Consider the following 16,751-nt stretch of genomic DNA (forward strand, 5'->3'; position numbering starts at 1 on the left):
TCCCCGCCTCACCCGCTTCCCACTTCACTGAAAGCGGCTTTTTCCTGTTTAAAAAGGGTGACGATGAATTCGGGCCTCTCATTTCAACCTGAGAAGTGCGCGCGCCCATCAGAAAGCCAGAAAAAACCCCAAAGGCGGCGCCAGGATGTGCGCGCAGCTGAGGCCGCGACCCGGCGCTGCTTTCCACGGAAAACCGAAGGGCTTTCCTGAGAAACTTGACGCAGCAGCAAACAAACCAACGAACCAAGTGCTTAGCGGATCGCGCCAGGATGACAGAGAAAGCCCGGAAGCGGCCCCTTGAGTTGCTTGGGTGTTCCCTATCGCCGCCGCCCCTCCGCGCTCCGCTTCCCATTCACAAAGCCTGGGGCCGCCGCCAGTAGAACGCGCCTCCTTCCTTTCCCTCCCGCCCCTCCTCCTCCTTTATTATTATTATGAATGGAACGCGCGCACAAGCGGCGGGGCCGCGTTCGATTCCTCCCATTGTGACGTCGCGCGTTCCATTCAAGGCGAGCGGAGGCAAGAATGGGGCCCGGCGGCGGGGAGAGGGAAAGCCGAGCCGGGAGGGCGGGGCGAGGTAGTAAAAGCGACCCTCCCACGGGCTCCGGAGGGCGCGCGGCCAGCACCGCCGTCGCCACCAGCGGCAGCAGCAGCAGCTGCGATTCCCTCTCCGCGGCCGCGCTAGGGCTGCGCGCAAGAGGAGCGCGCTAAGGCCCGTGTCCCGTAGCAGGAGGGAGAGGGAGGGAGGTTGCGCGGCGCCGGCGGCGGCGGCCATGGCGGAGCTGCGCGAGATGGAGTGCGTGGGGCTGCAGCGCCTCCTGCACGGCGGGGGCTCCGGCCAGGGCGGCAAGTGCCTCCTCTTGGACTGCAGGCCTTTCCTGGCGCACAGCGCGGGCCACATCCGCGGCGCGCTCAACGTGCGCTGCAACACCATCGTCCGGCGCAGGGCCAAGGGCTCCGTCAGCCTGGAGCAGATCCTGCCGGCCGACGACGAGGCGCGCGCCCGCCTCCGCTCGGGGCTCTACTCGGCCGTGGTGGTGTACGACGAGCGCAGCGGGCGGGCGGACGCGCTGCGGGAGGACAGCACCGTGGCGCTGGTGGTGCGGGCGCTGCGCCGGGACGCGCAGCACGCCGACATCTGCCTGCTGAAAGGTGAGCGGGCACCTTCCCTAATTGGCTCAGGGTTTTCTTTATGTTAAGTGGTGAATTAATAGGTTTAATTTCATAATGGGAAGATCTAAGGATGCTAATGTTTAAGTTAAATTTTATAAGAACTGTGATTTGGAAAACCGTTAAAATCCAACCAAGGGGAAGCGAGGAAGTCACTTAACAATGTTAATAAGTGTACTTTTTTTTAAATAAGGCTATGATTTATGTTTGGCTTATGTGTTTCTTTGTTTATAATGTTGTGAAAACCAATAAAAAAATTTGGAAAAAAAAAAGAAAGGTGAGTGGGGGGTGGCCCAAGACCTCCGGGGAGAAGGAGTTGCGCGGACCCAGCCGAGGGCGCGCAAGGATGGGTCACGGCTGTTAACCAGAAGGTTGGTGGTTCGAGACCACCCAGGGGTGGCTGTGAGCCGGATTCCTGCATTGCAGGGGGTCGGACTAGATGACCCTCGGGATCCCTTCCAACGCTACAATTCTGTGAATCGTGCCTGCGCACTTCCGTGTTGCCCGGTCGTGTAGCGTTCAGACGGGAGCGCCTCTTAGGGCAATGTGCGACTCCCATTTCAAGCCCTGAGAGTGGGAGCTTCCCGACCTGGCTTGAACTCCGGGAACAACACTCTTTCGTTAAGTTATTGGAGGTAGGGCTCAGATTGGCTCCCCAACCCTCGCCTACTCCCTTCCCTCGCCGCCAAACTGTGCAGGTGATCCCTTCCCCATGCAGGCAGCTCCACCTAGTAGGAAGAGATTCCTTTCGGCAAGAGACAGCCTTGATTCTGTCCTTTGTGCAGCGCCGTGCACTCTGCATGTGCCATGCATTAGTGGCGCAGGCTCCGTCACCATGAGGTTTCGCACCCATTTCTCCCTCCCTCAGATGTGCTTCTTAAATACTATGCAATACTCAGAAAAAAGAGGGAGTTTTTATCACCCTCTTGCAACCTCCTTCACATCCGTCCCAGCCAGGGATTCCGGGTAGCGGGAGTCTCTTTCACGGTCCCTCCTGGTGTGGTCTTTGGAAATAGTAGACTGAATTGTATCCGGAGATTGTTTCCTGCCCATCTGACCTGTCATATGGGCTGTGTGTGTGTGTGTGCGTGTGTGTGCATGAAGGCTGCTGGTGACCTTTTGAACTGCAAAAGCTCTGGGTGGGTGGAAAGATCCTGCTTTATTGTCCCGGGAACGGCCTCTCCCTTCTCGGGACTTAGGAATGCATCCTCAAGGATAAAAAAAAAGGAACAAAGCAACACACAGCCTTGATGCCATGCCTGGGTATATGTCTTCATGTGCCCTGGAAGGATATTTGCACCAGTTTCTGTAGAAAAACCGCTTTTGGTGGCACCATCTCCTGAGAACGATGTAGATTCCAAGCTAGTGGAGGATTTTTCTTATTTTGCAAATGTGCGAAGCTGCGTTTATAACCCTGGTCAGGGCCTAACATTTTAATGGAGGCCGTGTTTTGAGTTCTGCAAGGGCTGAGAAGCATCCATAGATAGCATAGGTTGTCTATGGCTGATGAGTCTTTTGCCTCCTTTTCCTACAACAGAGGCAGAGGGACCAGCTCATCTTCTCCCGTTGGGGCATCTCAGCTGCTCCCTCCCAGTTGCCTGTGCCTTGGGGACCTCTGCTGTTTACTCACATGCGGCATGGTTTGGGGACTAAGATGGATTTGCAGGCAGGAGCTATGCTGGAGGGCTGGTGATTTGGCCTACTTATGCCTATCCCTGATCTGTCAGATACAGTGTGGTCCATTCAGCCGAATATTGTTGCCTTTTGACCAGGCCTTGAGCCCAGGTATTTCCTGGAAAGGTATGAGCCATGGTCTCTCTCTGTGTTTCAAGTCACTTTTGAGAGTGAGGTTGGCTCAAAAATAAACAAATACTTGGTTGTGATCTTAAGCCAGTGGTTTGCAAAGGTTGTGCTGAACGTTGCTGCTCTGGCAGTCTGCGAAGAACAAGCAGTACATACCTTCTTCCTTTCTGCCTACCCCATGATGCTTGAAAAAATTCTGACTACATCCTTATGGTCTAAATCAGGCATAGGCAAACTCTGGCCCTCCAGATGTTTTGGAACTACAGTTCCCATCATCCCTAGCTAACAGGACCAGTGGTCAGGGATGATGGGAATTGTAGTCTCAGAACATCTGGAGGGCCAGAATTTGCCTATGCCTGGTCTAAATATTTCTGGAATTTAGTTGTTGCAGAAAACATAGCACGTAAGTTACAGGTCTGTGGGACAGGGAGATCCACATAATTTCTATTCAGTATGGTGGGATTTTATTTCATATAGTTTCCTTTTAGATTTACATGTGTCTCCCAGTGTGACATCTAGAGAAATATGGTTGTCATGATTTTCGATTGAGTGTTGCTATTTAATATGTTAAGGTTTGGTATGCAATGCTTTTAGCTGGGGACGTTATTGAACTTTTGCTCTTGTTTACCTGTCTCTGTGGTTCCATAATAACTTGAAAATGAATAAAAATACATGAAAAAGAAGATTCCGATTTAAAACTATGATGCCATATATCCAGATTATTGGTTTCTTTTGGGGCTTTCACTACATCGACTTTACTGCTGAAGAGGCAAGCTGCTGTTCCGTTTTATATTTTAGCATTTAAAAATGATTAGTGGGCTTCCTGCTTTAGCACGTGGTAAAACCATACAAACCTACCGGTAGATGTCTTGCGTTTTTCTCCAGTTGTTTTAATTGCTGTGTTGGGGACTACCTCAGTGTATACTGGGAGCTAGTGGTGGTCCTAGATTGGGTAATTGAATGCTCCGAAAGATTGGGTCAAACAAAATAACAAAAGATCCTTTGCAATTTAAATTGGGCTCAAGGACACATTTGGATTTTGAGTGAGTTCTGTGGGCACCACTCTCTCCTTCCCTCTGTTATCACCTCCCCTCCTCTCCCGGAAAACTCATGCTCACACGCATAACTTTTCTCTCTTTGCAATTCCAAGGGATCTTGGTAAATATCTGAGCTGGTAGTTTAATCTGAGTCTTGAAAAGCAGGAAGAACAGAGAGAGGAAGTGGGAAAGAAGGCCACTCTTCTGACTTCCTCTTTCAGCTCTATGTACTTTTCAAAGGACAAAAAGATAACCACCTATTACCAAGTGGGGAGGGGGGGCTCTGAGACTTTGCTGGTGGGAGACTTTAAAGCTGCCATCGTGTTCACAGATTCCCCATTGGCAACCCCAATTGGTTTGGTACAAATGCAAAAAACAATGCTGTCCAGGGTTGTAAAGACTGCAGAGAGAATAATTGGGTGCACTCTTCCCACCTTAGATCAAATCTATGCTATCAGGTGCCATAACAAAGCGGCAGAGATAGCGCAGGATAGTACGGACCCTGGAAATTATCTCTTTCAGCTTCTGCCTTCTGGAAAAAGGTATAGGGATATAAAGGCCAGTACTAGCCGCCTGAGAAACAGTTTCTATGCAAATGCAATTCTGGTTCTAAACACAGCATAAGGTGTCTCTATAGTATAGTGTATTTTAAAATGGGGTTTCAGAGTTTTTAGGGGTTGTTGAATGTTTTATGTAGTTTTTTAGTTTCATTGTTCTGCATGGGACAATGACAATAAAGATATCATATATATTTAAGTGCAAAAACAAACTTGCCTGTTACGGCGAAACAATAAACCATATTCCAACAAATACAATGAATTATCACAATTTTTAGCGGTGTTAGGGGCTGTTTCTGTGAATGATTCGCTTATTCAGTTCACCTTTTGCTTTTATCCTTAAAAATTGCGGTCAAACTAGAGTTACAAAAGTAGGGAAAGAGGTAAAAATAGAAATAAGTTGTATTATACAGAGGCAAACAAAAGTCAGCTTTGAAAGGCATTTGTGCGGAGGAGGCCACAGATTAATTTTTCAAGCGTGATGGCTCCTTAGGATAATTGACCGTCAAGAAATAATCAACAGACAATATTTGATCAGCCAAGTGACTAGTGTGCAAATCTCGGGTGATCATCCAGATCGCTGTTTACGTTTTGGTGTCTTAGGGCGATGGATTTGTCACTTAACCCGTGAATCAGCTGAGGGGCTGTTGCTCTGAAGCTCCATGGAATTCCTGTCTTTCCTTTGACTCAGTAGGAAACAAAGTCTTACAGAGTGCACCATGTGCCAGCGATTGCTGGAAAATTGTGACACCACCATGAATGGGTGAAAAGTAATGGAAAAGCTTGTGATTGCAACAATCGTACGCAAGTGCAATTAAAACGTTTTGGGTGTTGATAAGGCCAGATCTGGGATAGATCAAGTGCAGAGTGGTTTGAAAATCCCCAAATATTTCAGAGTAATTTATATTAACAGCAGCACAGAGAGGCCTGCCTCCGCACTATTCATGCTTCACAGCAGTATAAAGTTTAAACTGAGTGTTCTCCCAACTGAAGCAGATAATTAAACAATTTGATACACATCACAAGGAATGTATTTTAGCTTGTTCAGCTATCATTATCTGTAGTTTGGCAATGATGCTGTAGTGACAGGTCCCAATATTAAATGCTGTCGTACATTTTGAAGCTAAGAATAAACCAAGAATCAACTGAGATTATTTTTTTAAAAAATATATGGTTGCCACCCAGTTTAAAATCTTGGAAACTAGAGAGGTGCATGAATAAGAGTTTGAGTGGTTTCTTCAGAAACTTTGCATCTTGTGGGCTGGGACTAACAGCATTGGAAATACAGTAATGTTCAAATTTCCACAGTTCACATAATTTATTCAGGACACTGAAATTGATTTAGCTTGCCTGTGTACAGAATTTGATCTTTAAGTATGCAACAGTACACACAACCCTGTTTATATCTGCCGAAGTTAAAGGGCTTTTTAAAATTAAATTGGACAGTAGTAAATGGAGCAAATAGAGTCTCTTGTTAAGGGACGCGGGTGGCGCTGTGGGTTAAAGCACAGAGCCTAGGACTTGGATCAGAAGGTCGGCGGTTCGAATCCCTGCGACGGGGTGAGCTCCCATTGCTCGGTCCCTGCTCCTGCCAACCTAGCAGTTCAAAAGCACGTCAAAGTGCAAGTACATAAATAGATAAATAGGTACCGCTCCGGCGGGAAGGTAAACGGTGTTTCCGTGCGCTGCTCTGGTTTGCCAGAAGCGGCTTAGTCATGCTGGCCACATGACCTGGAAGCTGTACGCCGGCTCCCTCGGCCAATAAAGCGAGATGAGCGCCACAACCCAAGAGTCGGTCACTACCTGACCTAATGATCAGGGGTCCCTTTACCTTTAGAGTCTCTTGAACATCTTACTGAATAAATCTTCCTTACTCAGGCTGGTGCATTTTGTTTGTTAGTTGGTTGGCCAGTTCAATAGTCACACAAAGTACTTCTGTTTCAGTCATGCAATCCTTCGTTAGATCACCCTTGGAGAATCATCCCTCTCCGCCCCCAAATTTGTATTTAATATAAAAATTCAGTGGAGAAATAAAACGAAGGGGGAAAACCCTTCGTTGCAGCTGATAACAATACAATAAATGGGTATATTAGTAGTAGGACTATTCCAAGGAATGTAAAATTATTAACAAGTCATGCTAATTTTTATAAATGCATTCCACATACCTCACTTGGTTGGTATGTGGTTTAGGATAATACTACCTTTGGAGAATCATGTGTTCGTGAGAGTCATGAGACCATTGGATTGCTGTTCTCTACACAGAAAGGTTCATGTAACCCAAGTACTGAGTGCGCTCATTTGCATGCAGAATGTCAAGCAAGAAATTGATGGTTAGGTTTTGCATGGCGAGGCCCTGAGCACCACCCCATGTCTTTGATAATGAAACATACAGACACCAGTATTTTGGGTTAATAGGATAAATAAGGCCACAACTTTATTGGTTACAGATGTGAGTGGTATTGGCTTAGGCACTGGAACTGAACCAGCTATATCTGACTCCTGCCCATCATGCAGGTAGTCTCCTAAGGGTCAACCATCAGTAGGGGGAGCCCTGTTGATGTAAATCAACTGCAAGCTCCCCCAGGGTCCCTGATGGAGTCGTGCCATGGCCCTAGCCCATACCCGGGCTTTGGACAAGATCCACACCCCTGAATCCCTTTAAGGGAATACCCTTAAGGAGGAGGGGCAGGTGAAGGACACAACCTCCCCTCCCATCAACCAGGTTTACCAATGCCTAACCGCCTGACACGGGTGGCACTGTGGGTTAAACCACAGAGCCTAGGACTTGCCGATCAGAAGGTCGGTGGTTCGAATCCCCGTGACGGGGTGAGCTCCCGTTGCTCAGTCCCTGCTCCTGCCAACCTAGCAGTTCGAAAGCACATCAAGTACAAGTAGATAAATAGGTACCACTCTGGCGGGAAGGTAAACGGCGTTTCCTTGCGCTGCTCTGGTTCGCCAGAAGCGGCTTACTCATGCTGGCCACATGACCCAGAAGCTGTACGCCAGCTCCCTCGGCCAATAAAGCGAGATGAGCGCCGCAAACCCAGAGTCGGCCACAACTGGACCTAATGGTCAGGGGTCCCTTTACCTTTAACTGCCAAACCTTACAAAGTTGTGACGATCGCTACAAGGCAGGCGAAAACCACATGGCTGGTGCCAATTTGCCAAGTGGGAAAATTCCTACTGGGCCCCCTCAACCAGCGACCAACCGTAGTCCATAGCAAGGCCAAGATGGCAAACGCATGAAAATAGGGTGGGAGGGTGGGAGATCCGATGCAGGAGCCTTGTGGACGTTTAAATCCGGTAAGCCACGCCCCACGGTCGACCCGATTGGTCGGCTGTGGGGTGTGATATGGGCGGCATCGCCATGCCCCCCGCTGTACATGGGGAGCGCTCGTGGCCAGTCTGCAACTCCGGCCCCTTGGGAAGGTGAGCGGTTTTCCCAGAACAAAGTTTCTGATCTTTGTGGGAACAAAGGATGTTGAGGGCTTGGTAAAAGAGGAATGCATGAAATGTGGAGACAGACTGGAAGAAGACATTTCTATGGTAGAAGTATTGAGGGTCAAGGGCTGCAAGAAAGGTGGAAGTGTTGAATGGAAAGAAAGAAACAACAACAACAATCTTTATTGCGGATACCACCCCTTTACCGTTTCCCTTTGTTGTTAGGAGGAGGTTTTCAAAGGTTGTCAGGGGTCTAGTTGCTGCTGATTTTACTGTTGGGTTGTTTAAGAGGGCATGTAGTTGGTGTTGTGTTAACCAGGGCATTTGGGTGTCTTCTAGTTTGTCTTGTATTTCTTGTGTTGACAAGGGTTTGTTATTTTTATAAAAGTCTATTAGGCGATATAAGCCTTTGGTTCGCCAGGTTTTTATCTGGAGGTTTTGTGCTGCATGGTGGAATAATGGGTGGTACGCCAGGGGAATATACAAAATACTACTCCAAAACCCCGCAAATCCCCTAGACGCAATCAAAAAACAATGGGAGAATGACATAGGCTATGAGATTAACCCCACTCAATGGACCAGAATGTGGTCTAAACCCCCCTTTAAATCCATATCAACGAAAAGAAAAGAACTCACACTGAAACTCACCTACAGGTGGTACCTAACACCAAGGAAACTAGCGCTAATACACCCAGGAACCTCACCAAAATGCTGGAGAGGGTGCACCTCCACAGGCACATACCTCCACATGTGGTGGGAGTGTCCCAAAATCCAACTATTCTGGACAACAGCCATACAAGAAATATGTAAAATAACTAAACAAGTATTAGACGTCACCCCAGAATTGGCCCTACTAAACATCTTCCAAGACAACAATGCCCATTTACACCACAAAGAACTCATAACCCACCTACTTTCAGCAGCCAGAAACACCATAACCAGACACTGGAGAGACCTGTCAGGAGTAAGCATGGACCAATGGTACCAAATAGTATGGGAAACAGCCCTACTAGAAAAATTAACTAATAAACTGAAACTGACACGGGGACAAACAGAAGAAGACACCTTCACCCCGGTATGGCTCCCCTTTATCACATACACAGCCCAACAGGACAACGACAATAATCCACCAACAGCATACAAATCAATATGGCTAACCTGATCCAAAACACCCACCCACCTCACTCACACACGAAAACAAAGATCACCACAGCCAATCACAAACAAACAATCACACCCTAGGCCAACCCCAACCTCTCTCACCACCAAAGGAACACAAGTGAACAACACAAGCACGCTGACACCAAACTCTACATACATTAAGCATAACAGAAACACCGCTACCCGACCCCACCCCCATCCATCTCCCCTCCCTCCACCCCCTTTCCTTTTTTTTTTCTTTTCTTCTCTCCCTAATGCCTCATCAAATGAAACAGATTTGTAAAATTGTTACATGGAAGAAAAAAAAAAAATACGAGGCATTATACTTACACTGTAAAACAAGAAAACCCTTAATAAAATATTTAAAAAAAAAAAAACAACAACAACAATCTTTATTACAGTCCAGAGACCCAACAAATCGTTACAAAGCAACACACAATTCATACAGCCTACCTCCAGGTTAAACAAGCATTTTGTTCTGAATATAGGGATCATTGGTTCTTGTTGAATGGAATTTGCAGGATTCTTTGGAATGTGTTGGTTAGGTCCAGTTCCCCAACCCTCCACACCAATAGTGGGAGGTGTGTTGGAGCAAGGGAGACCAGGACATCTTTTGAATGGGACCTCAATGTTTTTAAAGGGGGGGGGAGACTTCAAACAATGATTTGGGAACCCCCAAATTTGGATAGGGAATGTGTGTGTGTGTGTGTGTGTGCATGTGCATGCAATATTTGTTTTCAACAACGAAGCTTAAAGCAGTTTACAGAATGAAAATTTTAAATGCCTATTAAAAATAAATAAAACTTCAGAACATATAGAAATGAACGAGCAAAAGGGAAGTCCCTGAAGGAAAAAGTGTAGATACTTGAAAGGGCCCCGTGTGGTTTGTGAGTCAGCTGAATGCAGCATACCAGCCAGATAGGACCCTGATAAGTGCAGTGTTTGTACCTGTTTGATATGGCAGGAAGAGAGAGATTCCGCAGCATTCCATCAATCATGCTACGCAGCTCTTGTGATACTGGGCTGATGAGCTTATGAAGTCACATATCGTGACTGTCTTGCACTGTGATCGAAGTGGGACTTCTGCCCCTGCTCCAAAAATATCCAGGGGTGATACTAATCAAGGAATGTGAGCATTTTTGCCCGAAGGCTAGGTTTGTGAGTGTGCTAAAAGGGTTCGGATTGACAGATGGCGAGTTGGCATGCTAGCCAGCCAGCTTTTGTGCTTGTCATTGAGCCCCATTGCCTTCCTCAAGTCCTCTGGCAGCTGCAGAGAACTCTGAAAATGGGTGAGTGAGACAATGGCCTCCCTCCTCCCAAGTTCTCTTGCATGCTTCTTCTTCTTTGGCAATCACACGTAGCCGAGTAAGATTGGGAAAGAAGGAATTGGCAACAGCAACCAGAACGGAATTTTACTTTTGACTATATGTGCAGCGCACAACCTTGTTACAGTGGTACCTCGGGTTAAGAACTTAATTCGTTCTGGAGGTCTGTTCTTAACCTGAAACTGTTCTTAACCTGAAGCACCACTTTAGCTAATGGGGCCTCCTGCTGCCGCTGCGTAATTTCTGTTCTCATCCTGAAGCAAAATTCTTAACCCGAGGCACTATTTCTGGGCTAGCGGAGTCTGTAACCTGAAGCGTCTGTAACCTGAAGCATCTGTAACCCGAGGTACCACTGTATTACCAACACACTCTTTCGACAAAAAATAAAATAAAACATAGTCGAACCACGGGCACCTTTTAGACTATGTCGTTGTCCAAGCTAAAGATCACTGTGATGTGGTCCTTACCAGAGCTATTATGAGTGCCAATGACTGCTGAACAGATTAATACGTTCCACGGCGGCTATTAAGATCTTGCATGCACCATAGAACTGAGGCCAAATTCATGCAGGGCTTTGGGGACAAAGCAACAACCAACAAACCTATGGTCACGTAAAGCATACTCCATAAACACATGAGACGTAACCGGCTGTGATCTTGGATAAATAAGATATACGATTCATAGTATCAAATTGTAAATTTCAACAGAAGTAACTCATAAAGTTCAACCAACGAACAAAGCAGAAGACCCAGTGGATCAGATCATTCTATAGTCAGTTCATTTGGGGACAAGCAGGAGTGACACGAGGGGCTATCACTGCTTTTTTCTCTTCTTCAAATCCAAAGCAAGGTCTTCCTGTGCTCTCTGCATGTGCTGGAGAAGACACCCAGCGCATAAATTCCTCCCGCCCCAAGTTAACTTCCCGTTTGCAGTAAAACGCCATGTGTTGGGCCAAGCAGTGGCGTTCCAAGGGGGCGGACTGGGCCGCTCCATGTGCCATTCCAAAAGGGGGAGGGACAAAATGCCGACCCCCGATCAGCGGCACCCCGGGGCACGCGCTGTTCACCGTGCACCCACCGGGCAGCGCACCATGCCCCCTGGGACGCGCACCATGCCCCCTGGGATGAGTCCCGCTCCAGGTACCGGAGCAGGTTGCTTTGCCTCTGGGGCCAAGCCCTTTGAATGCAGCAGGATCAGTCCCCAGAGGGGAGAGAGGAGCTGTTGGCCACCTGGCAGCTGGATTTGTGGGCCTCTCAGCAGGTGACCTGTGGATGTGGAGAAAACAGCACTTTTTGGTAAAAGATGGATAGCGTTGGAGACCTCAGCGATAAGCGGCCTGGTCGGTAGGAAACTATGAAGTCATCCGTAGTAAATAGAGCTTGGACAATATTTGAAAATGCAATGTTGGATTCAGTGTTAGAAATTAGCCAGGCGCCAGGCGCGTTTTGTGACTGCCATGGGTCCCATTGCAACCGCGTGGAGATCTCTGGCAACTGACATCTCCATCTCCTCCTGCTTTCTTAAGCAGGTAAGCAGAAGAGCTTATTAATTGCATTTATAGCCCACCTTTTTCTCCAAGAAGTACATGGTTTGCCCACCTCCTCAGTTAATCCCTACAACGACCCTGCGAGGCAAGTTAAGAGGCTGCAATTGGTGCAAGGTCACCCAATGAGCTTCACGACCGATTGGGGGTTTGAACCCTGATCTCCCAGGTCCAACACTCTTAACACTGGGATGTTGCTTATCTTTCAGGCGGCTATGAGAGGTTTCACTCGGAATATCCGGAATTCTGTGCAAAGACAAAATCTCCGACTGCTGCGTCCGTTGTGGCAACTGCAGAGTACCTTGAGCACAGCTGCAGCTCCTGTGGGACACCGCAACACGATCAGGTTGGCCTTCCGGAGCTTATTGCCGTTTAAACCCTCGTTCTGTCTGAATTGTCAATATGAATTCAGTCTCCTGGTTGGTGTATTATCCGTAAGAATCAAAGACAACCTGTCTGTCCTTAAAACAACAGAGGTCTGGTTTTGCACTTTGAACAGGATCTCCGAGCCCTGGAGAATATGTTCTCCATCGGAATATTTTAGAAGTGGCGAAATGGCCTGGCCTAATTTGGATAGTGGGGACGCGGGTGGCGCTGTGGGTTAAACCAGAGCCTAGGACTTGCCGATCAGAAGGTCGGCAGTTCGAATCCCCGTGACGGGGTGAGCTCCCGTTGTTTGGTCCCTGCTCCTGCCAACCTAGCAGTTCAAAAGCATGTCAAAGTGCAAGTAGATAAATAGGTACCGCTCCGGAGGGAAGGTAAATGGTGTTTCCATGTGCTGCTCTGGTTCACCAGAAGCGGCTTAGTCATGGTGGCCACTTGACCCGGAAGCTGTCTGCAGACAAACGCCGGCTCCCTTGGCCAATAAAGCGAGATGAGTGCCGCAACCCCAGAGTCGGTCACGACTGGACCTAATGGTCAGGGGTCCCCTTACCTTACTAATTTGCATAGTATAAGAACATGGATCAGGCCCATGCAGTCCAGCCCCTGGTTCTCACAGTGGCCAGTTGGATGCCAGTGAGAAACCAGCAAGCAGTTCCCCACTATACGTTGTGTGTGGCTGTACTAGTTCTTCCCATTCATACTTTGTAAAAAGATGCCACTCTAATGTGGTGTCCAAGTAATGCAGATGTGCATCTGGCCATGTGTCTTTCAATCCAGCAAGGAGAATGTCCAGGAACCTGCTTCTGTATATAGATCTCCCTTGCTGGGAGAAGGTGTACACCTATTGTTGTCTGCTGAACAATGAAGATGTTTTGGTACGCTGTTTGGATGTAGTGGCTTCTAGTCTAGCAGGCCATGGAGCCATAAGGTTGCATCCAACCAACCAAGTTATACTTGGCGTAGACCTACTATAATTAGGGAGCCTAAGTTAGTCATGTCCATTAATTTCTAGCTCCCGAGGGTGACTAACGTGGGAGACAGCCAATAGTGATTGTTATTTCTTGTGTGGGTGTTACTGTCATGCTGGCTGACACACAGTCGTAATTCAAGAGTGAATGGTGTAGGGATTTGAACTTGGTGGCCTTCCTTTGCTTAGGAGTAGAGCATGGATAGTCTAGCCAACACCCTCCAGATATTGTAGGTTACACCTCTCATCAGCTCCAGCCAGCATCCCCAGTCGTCAAGGACAGATGATGGAAAATGCAGTTCACAACATCTGGAGATCTTTGGAGTGGAATCTCCCAGGCCTTCCGGAACTAAAATTTTGTGGAAAGAACCCACAAGTGTAGTTGCATGAATCAAAAGGGCTAGGTTTTATTAGGAGAGTTCAGATTTTCAATGAAGAGCGAAGTTTCAGAATGGACATCTTGGCAAACTATTATTAAGTGACTCTAAAGCCAGTTCACCTTGCTGCAGGTGTGCTGTCAGCAAGTGATACAGAGTCTTGTTTGGGATAGCGGCATAATGCTCTCAAGAGAGACAGATGCCCAAGACCTGATTAGAAATTGTGCGCTCACCATTACTCAGCAAGCTAAATTGCATCACTAAATGCAATTCAGAGTGATATTCCTGCTGCACCCTTTTTGTTTTGTGTTTTTGCTCAGTCACCGTAAGCCTACAGAATATATAACACCACATGGTATAGCCAATTCCATTTCAAAGCATGCCCTCCACAGGTTTGAGGGGAAAAGCTGGGGTCCCACAGCTTTAAGATCAGAAAGCATCGAACATAATGCTATTGTGATTCTCTGGCAACGATTGAGAATCACTAGAGAATTGTGAATGGGGACAGTTGCTTATTTGTCCCTGTTGCGAGTCCAGCAATGTCACTGGCATTCGCCAGATGTGTTTTGTGGAGCTCATGAATTCTGTGAGCATCACACATCTCTGCCGGTTCCTTTTCCTGTTGGGACTCCTCTTCTCCCTCTCTCAGTCATAGTGATCCCTCTCTTTTCTCCTTTCTCGCTTCCCCTTCCGGAGAGCAGGGTGGCCCTGTGGAAATCCTTCCGTTCCTCTTCCTTGGCAGCGCACATCACGCCGCCCGGAGAGACATGCTGGACGCCTTGAGGATCACCGCCTTGTTGAATGTTTCCTCGGACTGCCCAAACCACTTTGAAGGACATTTTCAATACAAATGCATCCCGGTGGAAGACAACCACAAAACCGACATCAGCTCCTGGTTCATGGAAGCGATTGAATACATAGGTACGTTCATCTTGGCAAGTTGGGTGTGTGAGGCAGAGATAGTGGAACACAGGCTTCAAAACTGAAGCTTGTGGGTCCAGCTCCAAACAGTGGAGCAAATGTTCAGGTCTCTAGCTACTGGAGTAAACTAGAGTAAATTTACGAACTATTTGAAAAGTAATTGTGATGAACAGGTTACACTAGCAGGTTTGCAAGATGTTTAGTAAGGTGAATTATTTGAAATATTGCAAAAAAAAGACAATGAGGAGAATTATTAGTTAAAGATAATTAAAGGTAATATGAAATTAAGAAATGCATAAGAAGTGATAAGAACGGAAAATCATCAGAGGTGTTGACGGAAGTCCAAAGAAAACATTGTATAAGATGAGAAGTTTTGTTGTATGAATGATAGTTACAGTGGTACCTCAGGTTAAGTACTGAATTCGTTTCGGAGGTCTGTACTTAACCTGAAGCACCACTTTAGCTAATGGGGCCTCCCGCTGCTGCTGCGCCGCCGGAGCACGATTTCTGTTCTCATCCTGAAGCAAAGTTCTTAACCTGAGGTAATATTTCTGGGTTAGCAGAGTCTGTAACCTGAAGCGTATGTAACCTGAAGCGTATGTAACCCGAGGTGCCACTGTAATATGTTAAAAACTTATACAGTGGTACCTCGGGTTAAGCATTTAATTCGTTCTGGAGGTCTGTTCTTAACCTGAAGCACCACTTTAGCTAATGGGGCCTCCTGCTGCCGCTGCGCTGCCGGAGCACGATTTCTGTTCTCATCCTGAAGCAAAGTTCTTAACCTGAAACACTATTTCTGGGTTAGCGGAGTCTGTAACCTGAAGCGTATGAAACCCGAGATACCGCTGTATATCCTTGCACAGTCCTGGCTGTCGAAGGATTCTTGCCTGTTGACATTGCTTCCTCCCTATTCTGACCTTTCTGCTCTGCTTCCCCCAGACTCCGTGAAGGCCTGTCACGGCCGCGTCCTGGTGCACTGCCAAGCAGGCATTTCCCGATCGGCAACCATCTGCCTGGCCTACCTGATCATGAAGAAGCGGGTGAAGCTCGAGGAAGCCTTTGAGTTTGTCAAGCAACGCCGCAGTATCATCTCCCCCAACTTCAGCTTCATGGGACAGCTCCTCCAGTTCGAGTCCCAGGTTCTGGCTACGTCGTGCGCCGCCGAGGCCGCCAGCCCGTCGGGGACGCTGAGGGAAAGGGGGAAGAGCTCCTCCACGCCCACCTCCCAGTTCGTCTTCAGTTTCCCGGTCTCGGTGGCTGTGCACTCCACTGCCAGCAGCCTCCCTTACCTGCACAGCCCCATCACCACTTCTCCCACTTGCTAGAGGAGGCCTCTGTGGGTTGCGCCTGGGGGCGACCCAAGGACAGAAAGCCGGGCAGCCCCGTTGGCCACTGATAATGGCAATAACGTACTCTGCCCACCCAGCAGCCAATCAGAGTCCACCCAGAGACAGAGCAATAACAGCTACCCTTGCAGCTGGAATATTCGGGTGGGGAGAGGGAGGTGGCTGCAGCATGTCTTTTTGTGGCAAGATGACTTACCTCATTTTTTAAAGTATATATATAATATATAAAAACGTTTGAAATTGTGAAATCGTCACGTTCTGGTGTGTGGGGAAGAGTGAGGGAGACGCACGCCTTGAGACAGGAGGAGGGAGCTCACTGTGTTGCCAATGTTCCTCTTGGTGTATTTCCCCAGCTGGTTCCTGGTGCGTGTAGGTGGCCTACAGCATGGGGTCTGAGGCCACAGCTTCTCAAAGTGCCTGGTTTTTGGTTGCTGCTATTATTATTTCTTATTATTTCTTATTTATTAAGAGGCCCAGGGTGGTTTTGAAGTAGGAGAAAGGGGTGGCTATTACCTCACAAAGCCGTTCTTGGATTCCACCGAAGCAGCTCTGTGTAAAAATAATCAGATCGAAAATGGCTTCTGTTTTGGCTGAGAGTAACAAACACACTTGTTTAGGAAATGTTGGTGTGGAGCTGGAATCCACCATATTCAGTGTGGAATTTCCTCATGGTTGGCACTTTCGGTTACTTGCCTAAGCAGTGCCCTTCCTGCATGCATTGG

The 16,751-nt window shown here is 47.7% G+C and overlaps 1 protein-coding gene across 1 annotated transcript; it reads left to right on the forward strand.

Annotated features, from left to right (window-relative positions):
• The first annotated feature begins 268 nt into the window (after positions 1-268).
• On the forward strand, positions 269-16,277 carry DUSP4 (dual specificity phosphatase 4). Its single transcript, XM_083593776.1, has 4 exons — positions 269-1,149; positions 12,244-12,380; positions 14,464-14,683; positions 15,623-16,277. The coding sequence occupies exons 1-4, from the start codon at positions 771-773 to the stop codon at positions 16,006-16,008; spliced, it is 1,122 nt and encodes a 373-aa protein (XP_083449902.1). The 5' UTR covers positions 269-770; the 3' UTR covers positions 16,009-16,277.
• The last annotated feature ends 474 nt before the right edge of the window (positions 16,278-16,751 follow it).

This window comes from Podarcis filfolensis (assembly GCF_964270895.1).
Source record: "Podarcis filfolensis genome assembly, chromosome: 17".
NCBI lineage: Eukaryota > Metazoa > Chordata > Lepidosauria > Squamata > Lacertidae > Podarcis > Podarcis filfolensis.